This window comes from Daucus carota, chromosome 1, assembly GCF_001625215.2.
Source record: "Daucus carota subsp. sativus chromosome 1, DH1 v3.0, whole genome shotgun sequence".
Lineage (NCBI taxonomy): Eukaryota > Viridiplantae > Streptophyta > Magnoliopsida > Apiales > Apiaceae > Daucus > Daucus carota.
Window position 1 is genome coordinate 53521239 of NC_030381.2, and position 16660 is coordinate 53537898.

The following is a 16660-nucleotide window of genomic DNA, read 5'->3' on the forward strand; positions in this document are numbered from 1 at the left end:
AATATATACATCATTTTACCTAATTACCTTGTATAATTTTTATCAAATAATCTCAATAAATTATTCCCGTTACATACTTTATTCTAAACTAATTTTACAAAAATCATTTTCATATATAATATATACATAAAGTAACCCTCCTCTTTTTTCATTACACAAAAATACAAAAATATACCTCGAATTTTTATTTTTATATAATACATGTACAAGTTTTAACAGAGATATTTATCTCTATTCAATAGAATTACATATCCAATTATTCATTAAAAAAATACTACACTTTAATATATTCTATTACTAATTATATTAATATTTTTGTTTAGTATACAAAGAATACGAGATCCTTCAAATTGGATACAGATCGGACACATCCTGTCAAGATACAGGAAATACAAAACAATGACTGAGAGATGAAGATACAACAAGAGTATCGTCACGTATAAACACCAAACACGCACACACACTTACCGAGAGGATTCACATTCTCTTATATAACAAAATATATAGAAAAAGGGCCCCAAAATACATAAGAGAACAATTTTCATTCATCAAAATTAAATACTAAAGCAGAATTTTGAATCCATACATAACAATAATTGGACAATGAAAAAAAAAAAGCTGAATCGCCAGAAGGATGTAAGTTGTACATATACAGATTTATAAGATCTTAAAAGTAACACAGAGCCATCAGAGCCAAAAAATCAGCTACCTGCAACCTTTCAACAGGTAGGAAGAGGGACTTGAGAAACTCAGTCCTGCCGAAAATCTTCCACTTTCTGCTCCTTTACGAGGCGTTGTATCACATTCACTGAAATCCAATGTCCGCCGCTCTGTCTGAAAGAAGAAGAATAATGGAACAGTTTATAGATGCTTGTGCTGTAGAGCTAAGTATATATTTGGGAATCTGGTCAAATATTAGGAAAGTAAAAAATGTGGTGGTTGTGCAAACTTATCATACCACATTATTTAAGGTAGAATCTATTTTTTCTTTGTTGGAGCATCTTTTCTTTAATATTGAATCAGGGGTTTCCTCTCCTAAGACCTCTTGTGCATCAGCAAAAGTAGCTGCAGTGTGCTCGCTTAATTGTTTCATTAATCCGATAGCATCGTAGCTCCTTTCCCCTGGACTCATAAAAAATCCAATGTCCTGCAAGATGTTGGCGCATGATTATAAAAGGCAACAGGGTTAAATGGAGGGTTATAGAAACTTCGAGCTTAGATAAACTTAACATTTAGAAAATATACTAGAACGAATGCAGTGCAGATACCTCAATTGTTATGTCGGTATCAATTCTTGGGCCCGGAACAAAAGAGTTCATGAACCAAGGAGATTTCCATGCTGAAGGGGACTCGATGCTTCTCTTGAAAGGTGTTTCACCCATTCTGGGGAACAAAAATCATTAGCACAAAAAGACCATATAAAAGCAACTGGCAATAATGCTCGAGAAAGGGACAAGGATGCCTTACATGCTAAAGTTTTCAGAACTGTCAAATTTCCGAGCATTTGCAAATATAATCTCTGAAGGAGTTGATGAATCAGGCTGTATGGATGAAGTTGCAACAGGATGACTATCACCTTTTTTTCTGACAGCAGAACTCGGGCTTAAAATTGATAGTAAAGGACTCCCAGATGATTCTGAAACAGCAACTTGACTTGAGGCAGCTTCTAACCTTCTGGTATACTGACTTCCAAGAGTTCTAGCACCTGAACTCTGGAGTCTGTTCGATTTGTTTCCAAATTGATCAGGCGAAAAGGACAGCATATCATACATCTTCTCGTCAAGAACCCCAGAAGGCTCTTGCACCTGACACATAATAAAGATGAAAACTTATATCGCAGTTAGACACAACTTCACGTGGCAGTCTTTACATCCTTAAACATCAGGCAACTCAGGTTTAGAAGATTCACTCTTTATATAAGGATACAGAAGATTCCTGGTTAAAAGCACTTCGTGTCTTTTCAAAACAAAAAATTGATAGAGAAAAAGAAGTGTTTTTGATAACACAAGACTGCTAATTATGATCTTCTTATGTTTATAATACTTTGCAGAGTAATTACGGACCTAATTGTTTTTCAAATATATATATATATATAAGACCTGTAGACATAATGAGCACATACGCACCAATTTATGTAAGAATACAATTGAGAAAAGAAAAGAGCATGAAAAGTAACGAAAAAATGAACTCACTGTCTGTCCACAAGCTGCAGTTTGTTTAGTTTTGGCATCATAACTGACAATCTCTTCTTGAATTTTGTCACCTGGACTGGTACCAGTCTCTTCACTTGAAAGTCTGTTCTCTAAATGCACAGTGCATTCTTTTTCCTCCTTTTCCTTTATTTCAGAATCATCAGTTACATTCTCTTTATTTTCGTCAGAGGCATTAGAGCATGTTGTCATATTTGTTGATGGAGATGCTGGGATTGCTTCATGTGTACCATTTTTATCAGATAGAACGTCCAATCGAGAAAAATCTTTAGCCAGGTTGGAGAAGTTACTATCGAGCTTCTTTTCACACCTCTTCTCAGATAAAGGTGATACCAAGTCACGATGTCGCTTCTTTAATATGGATGGTGTACATGTAAAACTCTTGGCAGCACTTTTTAGCACAGCATCTGGACTGTTATCCCGAGTTGGTGAGTCCCACATCTTTAATGGGGTAAAAGAATTCATAGAAGACGTCATTAGCCGGCGTATACCTAGGGGGCTGTACTCTTGCTGCAAGTCAGCACCATTCTGAATCAGATCACAGCTGAGGAAAGGAATATCAAGGCTTGGAAAACGAGGCGGTTCATAAAATAAACCCCCAGCATCATCTTGCTCACTTGGTTCAGCTGGATTTTCATTCAATGAAGGGCAGATCATAGTATTATTAAATTCTGTTGGAGCAAAAATTTCTTCTGGGGTTGAGTTTGAACAATCTCCTTGTGTATCAGGTTGATCCTGCTGTCCTGCACTATCTATCCTTTCATTAAAATGAGAATCAATGGTACCACTGGGGTAGGTAAAGCCATCATGTGGTGCTCTAAGCAGCTCCTCTTCTTGATTTTGAAGTGAATGGCCACTAAATTGATCAGGATTACTTCCGCATATATTTCCACCATCATCTGGGAATTGTGTAGGAACAGAGAAAGGCTGACAGCACTCATTTACCATCATTTCAGTAAATGAACAATATGAGTTTGAAGGTAAATGGGCACTCTCAGGAATCTGATAATCAGATGAGTGGTAAAGTAAGGAATCAGTGAAACCATCTGCACTAGTTATCATTGAACATTTGGCAGAATATCCAGGAGCAAATGAACCTTCATTCCTCACTTCTGGATGGGAATCTTCGGATACTAACATGTGTTTTGGTTGATCACATTCATTTATGATGTTTCCCGTGGGAGCAGAAGAACATATAGCCAGTGAACTCTGCATTGACGGAGGTACCTGCTCATGGTTTTCATCTTCAGCTACGCAGTGCAGTAAACTTGTTGATTCTTGCTTGCAATGCGGAGATTTGTTTGGCAATCCATTTGAATCAAGCTGCCAATCTTTTCCTGGAGAAGTTATCCAGTCATCTGGATAATTATGTACAAGCAGATTTCCTGAACTAGCAAATTCGCAAGGCATCTCTGTCTCCTCACAATGGCAAGATTGTTCTATTAATAAAGGGTCCTCCCTTCCGGTTGCATTGACCATGTCATTTGTAGACTGAGAGCAAACCAGGGCAGTGGATGCCTGACTACATTCTGAAGTTTCTTCAGCCTCTCTCCCATCTCTTGGTATACTGTCATCACCACTGTACTGCTGAACCCGTGATGAAGAAGACAATGATTGAGGAACACTTTGCAACTGTGTAAGTAAGCCTGATGCTAGGTATGAGTCTAATTTCTTTTTAACAGAACTGTTCCAATGGTTTTTTATAGAATTGTCTGTCCTGTTGAACATAGAGGCAGACTATTCAGAAACATGCTAAATTGACCAATTAGAACTTTAAAAGTTGCACCACAGAACTAAATAGGCAAGGACCAAAAATCTGGGATAATAAAAGAGGGTAGGAAAAGGTTGCAGACATGAACATCGATACAGAAATTTTAAATAATTTTAATTGTAAGGATATGTACCTTCCAGGCAAGTACTTTGTCAACTCTGCCCACTTGTTCCCATAAACTTGATGTGCACGGATCAAAGCCATCTCTTCTTCTAGGGTCCATGCGTCCTTGTTAATGGAAGGATTTAGATGATTGTGCCACCTGAAGAAATGTATTATGTTTTGTCAGGTTACAATGATTCGCAAACCAATATAAAACAACTGTACCAGACAAGTCATTGCTTTAACCAGTTATCCCCACACTGAACATGCAGTTAAATTAACTTCTAGCCTTCTAGGTAATACCAAAAAGATAAATGAAAATACAACTCTGTTGAACATGAGCTATGAAGCACTGTCTTAGTTATTATTATGCATTTTAAGTGGTTGTACATTAATCTTCATCCTCATGCATCATAATTAAAAAGTTACATACGATTTTTTGATACTTAAGCAGGCCAAAGGATAGATGATATGCCGGAAACTCAACAGACCGTCTCGGATTTAAGAAATCTTACAGAACATTCTGGAAACATTGATTTACACTACAATTCTTCTTATTAAGGCATAAAAGTGATGAAACCACTGGACTATAAAGATACGAGGTTTCACAAATAATCTTACCTTTCCCGACATTGCTTACCAATACGTCCAGGTAGATGCTGAGCGATGGTAGACCATTTTTTTGGCCCAATTTGTTCCACCAATTGAATTATTATATCATCCTCCTGAGCAGGTACATATATGTATATGATAAAGAAACCAATAACAAAACTGAAGTCAGAAAAACGGGATGCTAAAACAGATTAATTATCATAACTGATGCATTATTGTCATTAATGAAAACATGCAGGGTCACCTCTTTAGACCATGGGCCTTTAACAAGCTCTGGATTTAAAACTTTCTGCCACCTGTGTAAGCACTGGACATCTGTCCTCTCCTTGAAACATTCCGCTACTCAAGCCATAGAGTAAAATTCAAAAAGTAGTTCGTCAATATGATGGAACATTTATGAGAACAAAGGAAGCATGAAAAACAAAAGAAATTTGTGAATGGTCTGGATATGAAAGCCAGCCTATAGACTGCACAAAAGTTGCAAAAAATTCATAACATAAAGGAAGCAAAAAAGGTCCCTAAAAGTATTAGTAAAAATTATCGTAGTGACTGGATGACAAAGTTAATCATGATTTGATACATATACACATGCCTCATAAAGTAGGAAAAAAGAAGAAATTGGCTAAGCTATTAAACTATCATAGTATCATGTATACAATTCTTGTTGCGGTGACAAATGTTTCTTGTATGGTTAACTATGATACTGAAGTACTTCCGATTTATGAAGAGTGGCTCTGTGAAATCCTACAAACATACAAACTGAATCAACGAGATTGTGCACAGGTTTCACACATTTGTCATTATACTGTCATTTTGGGACTCAAAAGCTGTAAATCCTAGAGAATGAAAGCAACTTGTGAAGAGATATGGTTTTTTTACTATTAAGTTGCCAAGGAGTGAATATGTTACTTAAAATAGAAACTGGAATTTTGAACATCATTTCAGGAATTCTCCTGATGGCGCAATGGCCCAATAGCCATTCTTCAGGCACCTATACACTGCTTTATTTATTAAATAACCCCAAAAATCACATAATCTAGGCAGCTCGTGAGTCTAAACCAACATACTACTCATTAAGCAACAAACAGAAGCATCTAAGGCCAGAACATCTGATGTCTTAGGTCTTAAAGATGAAGCCACCTTTTCAATAGTTAAAAATGATTGTTTATTTCATCCATGTTTATGCTAGAGGAAGTACAAGCTATATATATACACCCTTGTCCATAAATTTGTTATAATTAAGTAAAGAGAGATTTTGCACATCAAACTGTATAAAGCAAAACAGATAATCAGTTTTACAGGAAACACCAGATTTAGACAGAAAGGTATGATGTTGTGCAACAATATCACATTAACACAAGAAGATTCTTTTTTACTGTCTTGAGATGACTAGGTAACAAGAATATACCTATTTTTTTCCAATTTTTTCCGTTAAAACGTTGAACAGCCTGCCGCAAAATCTCATCCTGAGAACAAATGTAAAACTAACGATATCAGTAGCGTGAATAATTAATATAAGATTATAAAGATGAAAATTTGTGACTGAGACATTAGGTGATATGTGAGAAATCTTGATACATTAAACTAGATCTCTACAGGAAAAAGGTGTCAGCAATTTTTATGATGAAAAAAACAGCTTAGTTAGTTGAAAGATAGATACGACACAAAAGAACCCTCGAAAGTAAATAGGAAGCGATTGACTAAGAGTAAGAGCAACCCCAAGAGATCAGCAATATGATATCATAAGCTATAATTTTAAGGAATATGATGTAAAACATCACTCCAATAGTATCCTAGCCGTTCCCTAAAATTAATGCCCACTTCAATTCTCATTTCATTTTTAAGAATAAAATATTCACTTCCCTCTTTTTCAAACTCTTTTCCACCTTCTTCACATTATTTCCTTCCTAATAGATTTTGAATTCAATATTATAATAATAATAGTTAACAGAAGTAAGGATAGTTGTTGGACTTATCATTTAATATAATGTCCTAACTTACTAGAAGTTGAGTTTTTTTTATTATATAATTAGGGTACACACTAGGATGCTATTGGATATGAACTCACTAGGCACCAAGAGTTGCTAGCATTGTAAAACAACACATCCCAAGGACTATAGCAGTATATTTTTGCTTAAAGTTAAGTAGTAATAGTATGCACCCTGCTAAAATTGATACTTATCTTTGTCAATGGGTCCAACTATTTTAAATTGGAAGAAGTAAATCACCCTCTGATTGCACATACTTCCAGAAAATCTTAAAGAATACATGGAAGAAATTATAAGATGGAAGAAAATGGCATGTACCTCTTCAGGAGTCCACTGTCCCTTTGTAGACCGCCTGGTAGGACCACTAGTCCTCCTACAAACATAGTCAACATCATGGTTATCGAAAGCGCGCATAAAGCGCCACTTAAGCGAGCGAAGCGCACCTATTGGGCTTTGCTTTTCTGAAGCGCAGAGCAAATACAAGTATAGACTCAACATTATACAAGTTAGATCTACAAAGTTAACATTAAGTACTGAAAAAGTTCTACAAGTATCAAATGATAACATAAACTATTCTGCATTTCATATTTCTGCAAAATTAAACAATACTATCCATTATCATATTAATTATTGCAGGTGAATCACTTGTATAAGATGCCTACTTGTACTTCACCAATCTCACAGATAACACTCTCATAACATAACAAGTTCAAGATGTACATAGCTACACAGATAACACTATAAATTTTAATGAACAGGACATCAAAATCTTATGCAGAATACCTGAAAAATTACATAAAATTGTAGAATACAGACCTTACAGAAATTACACACGGGCAATTACCGAGTACGATAAAAATAAAGACTACATTACACCAAGAACCCAAAAATACAAAAATATGCGATAATTATGTCAATGCACATACCCATGTGAAGGTCTAGCTCTCTGAGGACCATCACTGACTCCCTGCGAAGAGCTTTCTATCTTTTCACTCTTCATCAGTGACCAATCGAAATGCAAACTTGCAAAACCCAAATTGTACTCTCCAATAATTATCTTCAAAACGTCTTCCGCAAATCATTATAATCTATATAATAATTAAGTATCCAGCTCCTCACTCGAAAAAATCTGAAATAAAAGGTAAACATTAAATCGAGTTCACACCTTTCGCAAATTTGATCACTAATACAATAAAACAGAAACCAATTTCCAATCCGGCGAAAAAAAAAAATATAGTAACAAATCAAGAATTCAATTTAATCCCTAATTTCAACACACACTCACACACATGACTAACACAAATTGATATACACACACATATATAAATCAAATTCAAGTAATGTAACAGTACAAACAAGTTAAAAGATACATAAGCCCTAGAAAATTAGAGCGTATGCATACATGTATTTGTAAATATATTGAAATTACCAGCTTAACGAAATGAAATTGGAAGGGAGGGTCTGAGTTCGGCGACTCGGGCGAGTCAACACGCATTGCAGATCGAAGTACAGCGTTAAGGATCGGAACTTGAGAGAGAGAGAGAGAGAGAGAGAGAGAGAGAGAGATTTTGTGGATTTTAGAGAGAGAGAGAGAGAGAGAATTTGTGGATTTTAGAGAGAGAGATATTTTGTGGATTTTAGAGAGAGATTGTGGGTTGAGACTTGAGAGAGAGTGAACGGTAGAAATAATTTTGAAATATAAATTGGGGGAAAGAGGGGGCTCTTATTTCAAACCCTATATTAAACCGACGCCGTTTCGTTGTGAACTTTTAGTGTTTTGTTTGGTTTTAATGAAGTTTGGTTATGGAATCGGGATATTGGTTTGGTTAACAGTAATTATACTTGTTTTATTTGGCTTTTTTTATGTTTTTAATATTATAAATATGTGATATCCTTTGGATTTGTTAACAGAAGTTATTTATTGCCTTAGTAGCAAGTTGTTTTGAAATCAAAAAATTACTAGATACACTTAACTGTATTAATGAGTAGATATCAGTTTATAGATTAAATGTATATCATACATTTAATAAGAAATTTTAATTATTAGTTACCTAATTTCAATTTTAAATGATTGATGATATTTTTGAAAATTGATAAAAATACTAGTAAGTAGGTAGCTGTATTAATTACTACATCCACGGAACTGCATAAATATCAGTCACAGATTTAAGTGTATATCATAAACAAAATTATTATCGATTATCAAGTTTGAAATTTAAATGATTAATGATATTTTTGAAAATTGACAAAAATACGGGTGTGTGGCCATATTAATTGCTACATACATATAACTGTATTAATTAATAGATATCCACTATAAATTTAACAGTATATCAGACATTTAATATAAAAAATATTTATTAGTTGTCAAAGTTGAATTTTAAATGATTTTGATATTTTTGAAAATTAAAAGAGTTCTAATAATTAGTTGTATTAATTAATAGACATTGATAACGGTAATAAGTGTTAAATATTAGTTATAAATTAAAACGTATGTTAAAAATTAGTGCTATAAACCTTTTTTTTCGAGTTTCTAAAATAACCCATCCTCACATCCTAGTTTTCTCTCAACTATCTTTTTACTTTGCTTAGCGACGGCGGCTTCCACCAGATCTCTATCGGTGGAAAGCCGCAAACCTTTTATTTCCTTTCTTTTGCTTTTTGTTTTTTTCGGATTTAAGGATTCAAAATCTTTTTTGATTTGACATTTTTTTTTATATATCTCAATTCCACGGAGTTACGAGAAAATTTGGCCTTCTTTTTTTTACACCTCAATTTCACGGAGTTACGGATTTCTCGTTTTTCCTAGTGCTTTTATTCTCGAAAGTGATCCGAATTATCTTGTTTTTGTAGGTTTGTTCCCAGATCTAAGGATTACCTCGCTTTAGCTAATATTTCATTTATGAATATTGTCACATTTGGTTTTGGTTTTTTTGTTGTCTCACTTTTTGTGTGAATTTTGTTATTTTTTCTAATCGTTCGTGTGAGTATAGTGCTTAATTTGGTAATAAATTTTGATTATACACACATATTTGTATTTTAATAATTTTTGTACAATAAAATAATAAATGTTGCAAATCATCAATATTCATGAAAATGGAGCCATAGAAGAGAGAGGTATTAGTATCAATTGCATATGTTCAATAATTATATAAACTAGCCTTTAACCCGTGCGAAGCACGAGCGGGTATATAGTTCGTAATTTATTATTTATAATTTAAATTTTAACATCATTATATTAGTATTTTAGTATTAATAGACTGAATTTTAATTAAATTATATTATTCAACTGACTATATATATATACATTTAATCTGAATTTAGTACACGTAGATTTAAAAATAAAAAAGTCAAAAAATTCAAATCTTTTTCAAACATAACAGATCGTGTAATACCTTTGAAAGATTCAGTAATCTAATCAAAACGTAATTTTGTAATGTTAGTTTTTTTGATAACAATAACTTTTAAGATTAGAGTTAGAAAAAGTTATGTAATGGTTCGTGTTTATATTGAAATAAAACACATTAAAATTAAAAGGAGTTATATTAAAGTTCCTGTTAAAAAAAAAGATATTCAAAATTGTAAATCTATAATTTTATTTATAACATCATTATAATTTTTTTTAATGAAATATTATATGATAATGTATTGTTATAAATGTTTTTAGTATTTGAAACTGTTTAACAATATAATACTAATAGACTCCACATTTGTAGATTTGTAGGGCCAAAAGGAGAGTACTAAACCAAAAAATATAACTAAAACCTTAAACTATTATACCTATATTGGCTTATTATAGTATAGTATAGATTGACCCTAAAAAGAGTGTGGGTATTTGTATTAAATGCTAGATATAGGTAGTAGGAGATCAGGCACCACCAAATCCACCTCAAGCAAGCCATTTTCCAAGAACCTCTTGCCAAATAAACTACTTAACCAAAACACATAAAAAGAATAAAATTTGAACTCCAAAAATATAATCACCAGAGATACAATATCGATTGTCATAAAGATTTGATGAGCCGGAGAAAAATTACGTCAAGGCCTGAGCAACAATGGAGAAACCCAGTCATTTATCATCAACACCACCAATTAAGTATGCATATTGCACAGAGTAACACGTTTCACCTGCATCGCAAATGTGCACATTTGTGCTTACAAATTATTAAGAGATACAAGGCCGACAATCGATCTAGCATGACAGTTTTACTAGAAACACCCCTTTCTATTTTCGCATAAATTTCTCAATTTATACCTCTCTTCCTTTTGCCTCTGGGCAGTACCCAGATTCTTTAAATGCCATTGATATGGGAAATACTCGATTTCAGCATCATCACATGAAATCATCCTCTAATTCTTGCAAAGACTTGTTGGTTGAAGCAATGTCTTTGTTAGATGTCATCTTGTCAGCTACCATCAAATTCTTGTAGCTCCTAAGCTCTGCTTGTCTTTCCTTTTCCATCCTCTCTATATCTTCTCTTCGTTTCTGCCAAATAAAGTTAAAAAGGGATGAACAAAGAAAATTGTACACTCAATCAACCAACATATATTTAAGGTAAAAAAGTTGGCATACATGAGAATGACAATCACAATACACAACAAGATGATCAACTCCAACAATAATTCCGATGGTTTTAATATTCAACCATAGTCTCATTGAAGGAATTTAGAAAAGAAAGGAATACAATAGTCTCATTCAAAGAATGCTTACATAACTCTAAATAGACTCTTCAATATCGATTCTTGCTAAAGTTTGGTGTTGGAGATCTATTACTCAAGTGGTATGAGGCTAATACAACCTTTTAGTTAAGTCGCAACAAGGCTAGTCTCTTGGGGAATGGAAAGTCTGGGCAAAATATTTCTCGCTATCACCTCACACCAAAACATCATATTATCAATAAACAACGATACTTATTTTGTTGCACTTGCACAGAATAAAATTACACAACATATAACAATAAAACTCACTCTAAATGTACACAATACTAATGGTATTAGTATAGTCAAAAATCATTTGCAGTATTCTTATAAAAGATGTAAGCATATGGAACTTTTAACATAAGCAAATACAGTATCGTAAATTATTCTACAATTGTTTTTATATTTTTTATTCATGCATTAAAACTTTCATTCATATAATAATCTTTCTTGAACTCTGATACGTGGACAAAAAAAATTAATAAACTAATTTGTATACATTATATTCTAGGGAAAATAGATTTTTTGGCCATTCAATTTATTGTGTTTTTAGAAACTTGCCACCCAACTAATTTTTTTTTCCTTTCAGTCACTAATGTTAGGTTTGGATTTTGTTTTAGCCACCAACTTAGTTTCAGATAGCATTATGATAATTTCTTTGTAGCATCATTTATACATAGTAATGGTGTATATAATATTTTGATGATTTTATGTTTATATCTTTATATATAACAATAATAATACAAAATGAGCCGATGAAAAATTAAAATCAGAAAAATCATAATTAAAATTCTAAACATTCAATAAATCATGAATATGAAATCAATGATTTCAAATAATTCACCCTGATAAGATAAAGTGTAATTGAGTGATATGATGCATCATCTTTCACTATTAAAGTTTCAATCGACTAGCTCATTCTAAGATCTGTCTTAAATTTATCTTCATAAATTTTAATAACTTTATCTTATTACAATTTTCAAGATAAATAAATAGAGATGAAAAATTAGTTTTCAATGATAACCTCTATAATGCATCATTTTATGTTATTATTACTCTCTCTGTCCCTCTCATTATTTTACAGTTTTTTCAACTGCTTAGCACGTATTTTAATACTATTATAAAACATAGTTTCATAAATTATTTTTGTGATTTTTTTGTGTATGTAAAAATTCAAACGCTTAAATTTTATTCAGAAGAAAAAAAGTAAAATTATTTATGAACTACATCTTTTAAAAGTCATAATATGCGTGTAAAATTCTTATCACCCAAGGTAAACGACCTTGGGGATATAAAAAGTACTATATATAAAGATACAGACATATATCAAATCATCGAAATATTACAGACTACCATTATATTTTAATAATGTTACACAAAATTAATGTAATGTTAATAATCAAATCCGAACTTAATTTTAGTGACAAAAAAAAACTGAAACTAACATTAGTGGGTAAAATAAATAAATAAATATAGTTGAGTGGTTAGTTTCTAAAGACACAATAAATTTAGTGACAAAAAAATTATCATAATGCTAGTAATCAAATCCAAACCTAAGTTGGTGGTTAAAAAAAAATCCAAATCTAACATTAGTGAGTAAAAGGAAAATAAGTTTAGTTGGGTGGCAAGTTTCTAAAAACACAATAAGTTGAGTGGCAAAAAATCTATTTTCCCTATATTCTACACTCCCTCCATATTTTAACATCATTCATAGTTTTCATCTTCGGCCGCATTAATACTTGATTTAATGAATATATTATTAATTTCAATACAAAATTTGACTAATAAGCAAATAATATGTGGAAAAAAGTCCATACTTGTTCTTGAAAATATGCAAAATAGTGAAATTAATAATTAAAAATTATATTGAGAGTTGAAATGGACAAGCAATGTAGGACAAAAAAATCTTCAAAAGTGACTTGTTACAGGACGCGGAGGGGGGGAGTAATGTTTATAAGGAAGCTACTAGGACGTTGTTGGACTTGCTTTTAATAGCTATTCATTAGCCTGTTCAGCTAACTATCATTTACTAATCTTTGATATTCAATTTATAAAACAGACCCTTATTCTCAAGACAAATAAAAGCTTTACCTTCTCTCTTAGCTGTTGTTTCCTTTCTGCTCGTTCTGCTGCATTAACTGCTTCACGCTCGGCTGTAAATATGGAATCCATACAAGAGTGTAGAACAACAAATGTTAGAACGCTGACATGCTCAGACACAAAATGAAACCAAGATTCACACGAGTCACAAGAATCCAGACCCACATCTCTTTAAACTTGTTCTAAAAGCAATTGTTTCACCAAATCTGGAAATAATATAATAGAAAAATGTAAACTTCACCTTTTAAATCAGGAGTCCTTTCAACTTTTGTCTTGTTTAATCTATTCACAACCTCATTGATTCGCTTCTCCACTCTCACAGTTCGAACCTGGACATATAATCATAACAAGAAAATGTATAAAAAGAAGTAGAACTCTTCTCTATACAAATATTCAAGTTTAAGCCAAATTGGAGAAACAGTTCAGTACTATATTAATAGTCTTACCATTTTGGAATTGTGAAAACCAACTTGTCCAACATCCATGGAAGCAGTCTTCTTCAAATTTTGCCATGGGGTATAAACAACATCAATATTGTTCACCTTATTTCCTGTCGCATGACCAAGAAAAAATTCAGATTTTGTGGTAAAAGAGTGCAGTAAACATTTTAAAATAAAAAATAAGCAATCCAGGATCAAAACTGTATCTTCTTCTTACCAGACACAGAATTAGAAAAAAACAATTAATTCTATGGCAGAAAGTTCCATATTCAATAAGAACTTCCAAACTTTCCCCACTCCAAGATTGATTATCATCATAATAGTAAGAAAGTATTTTTAGCTTTAGAAGTGTTTTCACACATAATCATTGACTGAATGCATGTAACAGAGTATTATTGCAGCAATGACCTTGTATGGAATTTGCTTTGACTAGCTGAGCACAATCTTCAAGCAGACCTTCAGATATATCATCAATTCCCTGAAACTTGTGCAGTCGCACGTAGACATGGGCTGAAGACATCTTATCCACATGGAACCTGCGGCAGAAGAAACCCTGTGAAGGTTGTACTAGTATTAAAGAGGACATAGGAATAAACAGTGAACAAAATGGAACAATAATCAGAACGCATCTTGCACAGAAAGAAAACAAAGATGACTCTTGCTGCAAGGAATTTATAATTTCGGTCCTCCAGAAGGATCAGATTTGAAGCTAATGACAATTAAATATTCAGAAACAGAAGAGGCAAGGCCTCTAAATTCATTTATGCCAAACTAAAACACAGTACTTTAAGACAACTTTTCAATCTCACACTTCAAGTCAAACCTGTAAATGGATGACCAAACATGTTGTCAAGGTATCTACTGCTTATTCCATCTAAATAAAATGGATTAATTTCTCACCTTATCCTAGGATATCTGTTGACCTTACAATGTCAAGTACATTCAAATAAACTATATACTAACATAAATCATTAATCCTCAAAAATTACTGAGGGCTTGTAAGCTGGGATAACCTTGAGACAAGATGATAGGAACTTATAGATTTGCTTACATCCTATATAAATAGGACATCTAAGCTAATGCAATATTGCAAGCCAAAATCGTAATTCATTAGTAACCTACATATCCAGTTCTTCAAGAGAATGTTGGCCGATCTGCACTCACCATGCCTCTTCACTGGGTTATATCTGCACTCGCCATACCTCTTCACTAGACTATTGTGCAACGCATATATAATAGGAAAACATTCTTTCACCTCAGTCAATGTTATATTCTAAAAATTAATACAACCAAAAATTTACTTCTCCAAATCATTAACAGCCAACAAGAAAAGGTCCCTAATATTCCAGTATTTCTATAAAAAAAAACAAAAAGAAACCATACCTTTCTCAAACCTTCCCTTTTTTAGACTGTATCTCACTGATAATAGATGACTCGAAACATATTGGGTACCTATAACCAATTATCGTATACTCTACATAAAATGTGCCGATAAAGGAATGACATGGTCGCATAGCTCAATTCAACAAGACACACAAACATCAAAAAGATCCAATAACCTAGCAGAAATATGACAACAAAATCAACTAATTTGACAAACCAGAGCTACAAAACAAAAAATAACCACAAAACATAATAACTCTCACACCTGATTCAATTCAACAAATAATGATAAAATCTTTACCCAAAAACACCCATAAATCTTGCAAAAAGATGATCAAAACACACAGAACAACAAAAAAAGAAGCAAAAACATACAATAAATCATCAATTCAGGAAAAAATCAAATCTTTACACAAAAAACAAGAAAACAAGAAAAAGGGAGATATGGGTCCTCACCAGATGTCTTCAGGGAAGCCATATTTGATAAGCTCTTCATTCTCATGCTTATCAAGACCCATAAAGATTGTGTAATCACCCACTTCGGGTCGGGCTTTGAAGTAGAACACCATTCTCTCTCCTCTCTCTATCAATCTCTCTCTATCTCTCTGGAGGATGAAGAAGAAAGAAATAAAAGCTAGGGCTTAAAACTTGGCGTTTCTTCTGATTTATTGGTTCAAGTTGATGAGATAAAATAATAGAATTTAAAGGATTATTAAATTTTAGAAAAAATATATGTTATCAAAATGTTTTAAAATATTTTTACTAGCATTATATCATATCATTATATAGATTTCATATTAATTTTTTGAATAACTAGAATTTTGTATATAATTTATATGCTAAATAACCATTTTTCAAGAGCATGTAGTCGCAGCACTTATTTATTCTATCTATTTATTTATTTATTTTGAGTTCCGTTCAAATCTATCTATTGCATACTTTGTTGACCATAGTTTATGCCACATACAAATGGAGTGGAAGCCAGTATAATATTGTAATGTAATGAAAAGGTCTTTCCTATTTAGCGAGGAAAAAAAAAAAAAAGGGTCTTTCCTCAGAAATTTCTACTGAATAAGAAAATGGGAGTCGGCTGGAGGAAGGGTATGCTGGTCCAGCATTTTTTAACGGACAGGTGTAATTTGGTGTTTTTCGATCGCTGGACGAGTGAAATATTTATATTGATCTTTAAATTTAAAATATTATTAGATGAACAAATAGTTATCTTACTCATCTAGCGATAAAACGTGTTTAAGAAATGTTATAATACCGGGTGTAAATATTCATCTAACAATCAAGAAAACTGTATACGGTATAAGAAGTCCCGTCATATACATGTCGGGACCAGATCCTCGCAAA

General features: G+C 32.7%; 2 protein-coding genes across 5 annotated transcripts; both read right to left on the reverse strand.

The window, feature by feature from the left end:
• Positions 1-523: 523 nt before the first annotated feature.
• Positions 524-8381, reverse strand: LOC108204660 (transcription factor MYB3R-1). 2 transcript variants are annotated; one of them, XM_017374203.2, is made up of 12 exons: positions 8113-8381; positions 7610-7812; positions 7002-7056; positions 6104-6161; positions 4940-5034; positions 4705-4808; positions 4115-4243; positions 2193-3927; positions 1468-1805; positions 1269-1383; positions 959-1147; positions 524-834 (listed from the first exon to the last, which is right to left on the reverse strand). In XM_017374203.2, the coding sequence occupies exons 2-12, from the start codon at positions 7681-7683 to the stop codon at positions 706-708; spliced, it is 3021 nt and encodes a 1006-aa protein (XP_017229692.1). In that variant the 5' UTR covers positions 7684-7812; positions 8113-8381; the 3' UTR covers positions 524-705. The 2 variants fall into 2 exon arrangements, with proteins under 2 accessions (XP_017229692.1, XP_017229693.1); XM_017374204.2 differs by lacking the exons at positions 6104-6161; positions 7002-7056; positions 7610-7812; positions 8113-8381 and having other exon boundaries at positions 4724-4808.
• Positions 8382-10629: 2248 nt separating this feature from the next.
• Positions 10630-15974, reverse strand: LOC108205346 (uncharacterized). 3 transcript variants are annotated; one of them, XR_001803940.2, is made up of 7 exons: positions 15761-15974; positions 14330-14457; positions 13928-14031; positions 13723-13810; positions 13473-13534; positions 10939-11169; positions 10630-10811 (listed from the first exon to the last, which is right to left on the reverse strand). XR_001803940.2 is itself a non-coding variant. In XM_017375274.2 (6 exons), exons 1-6 carry the CDS (start codon positions 15871-15873, stop codon positions 11017-11019), a joined length of 648 nt encoding a protein of 215 aa, XP_017230763.1. In that variant the 5' UTR covers positions 15874-15966; the 3' UTR covers positions 10630-11016. The 3 variants fall into 3 exon arrangements, 2 of the variants coding, with proteins under 2 accessions (XP_017230763.1, XP_063942163.1); XM_017375274.2 differs by having other exon boundaries at positions 10630-11169; positions 15761-15966; XM_064086093.1 differs by having other exon boundaries at positions 10630-11169; positions 14330-14474; positions 15761-15903.
• Positions 15975-16660: the final 686 nt, after the last annotated feature.

Bases quoted from the DNA above. Each gene is read 5' to 3' on its own strand.
- LOC108204660 (XM_017374203.2), bottom strand. From the start codon at position 7,683: ATGAAGAGTGAAAAGATAGAAAGCTCTTCGCAGGGAGTCAGTGATGGT. The intron at 4,244-4,704 runs GTAAGATTATTT...ACATTTCTTCAG, and splicing joins GGTAAGCAATGTCGGGAAAG to GTGGCACAATCATCTAAATC. The intron at 1,806-2,192 runs GTGAGTTCATTT...ATTATGTGTCAG, and splicing joins CTGCAGCTTGTGGACAGACA to GTGCAAGAGCCTTCTGGGGT.
- LOC108205346 (XM_017375274.2), bottom strand. From the start codon at position 15,873: ATGGTGTTCTACTTCAAAGCCCGACCCGAAGTGGGTGATTACACAATC. The intron at 13,535-13,722 runs GTGAAGTTTACA...CCATATTTACAG, and splicing joins AAGGACTCCTGATTTAAAAG to CCGAGCGTGAAGCAGTTAAT. The intron at 11,170-13,472 runs GTAAAGCTTTTA...TTTATTTGGCAG, and splicing joins AACAACAGCTAAGAGAGAAG to AAACGAAGAGAAGATATAGA.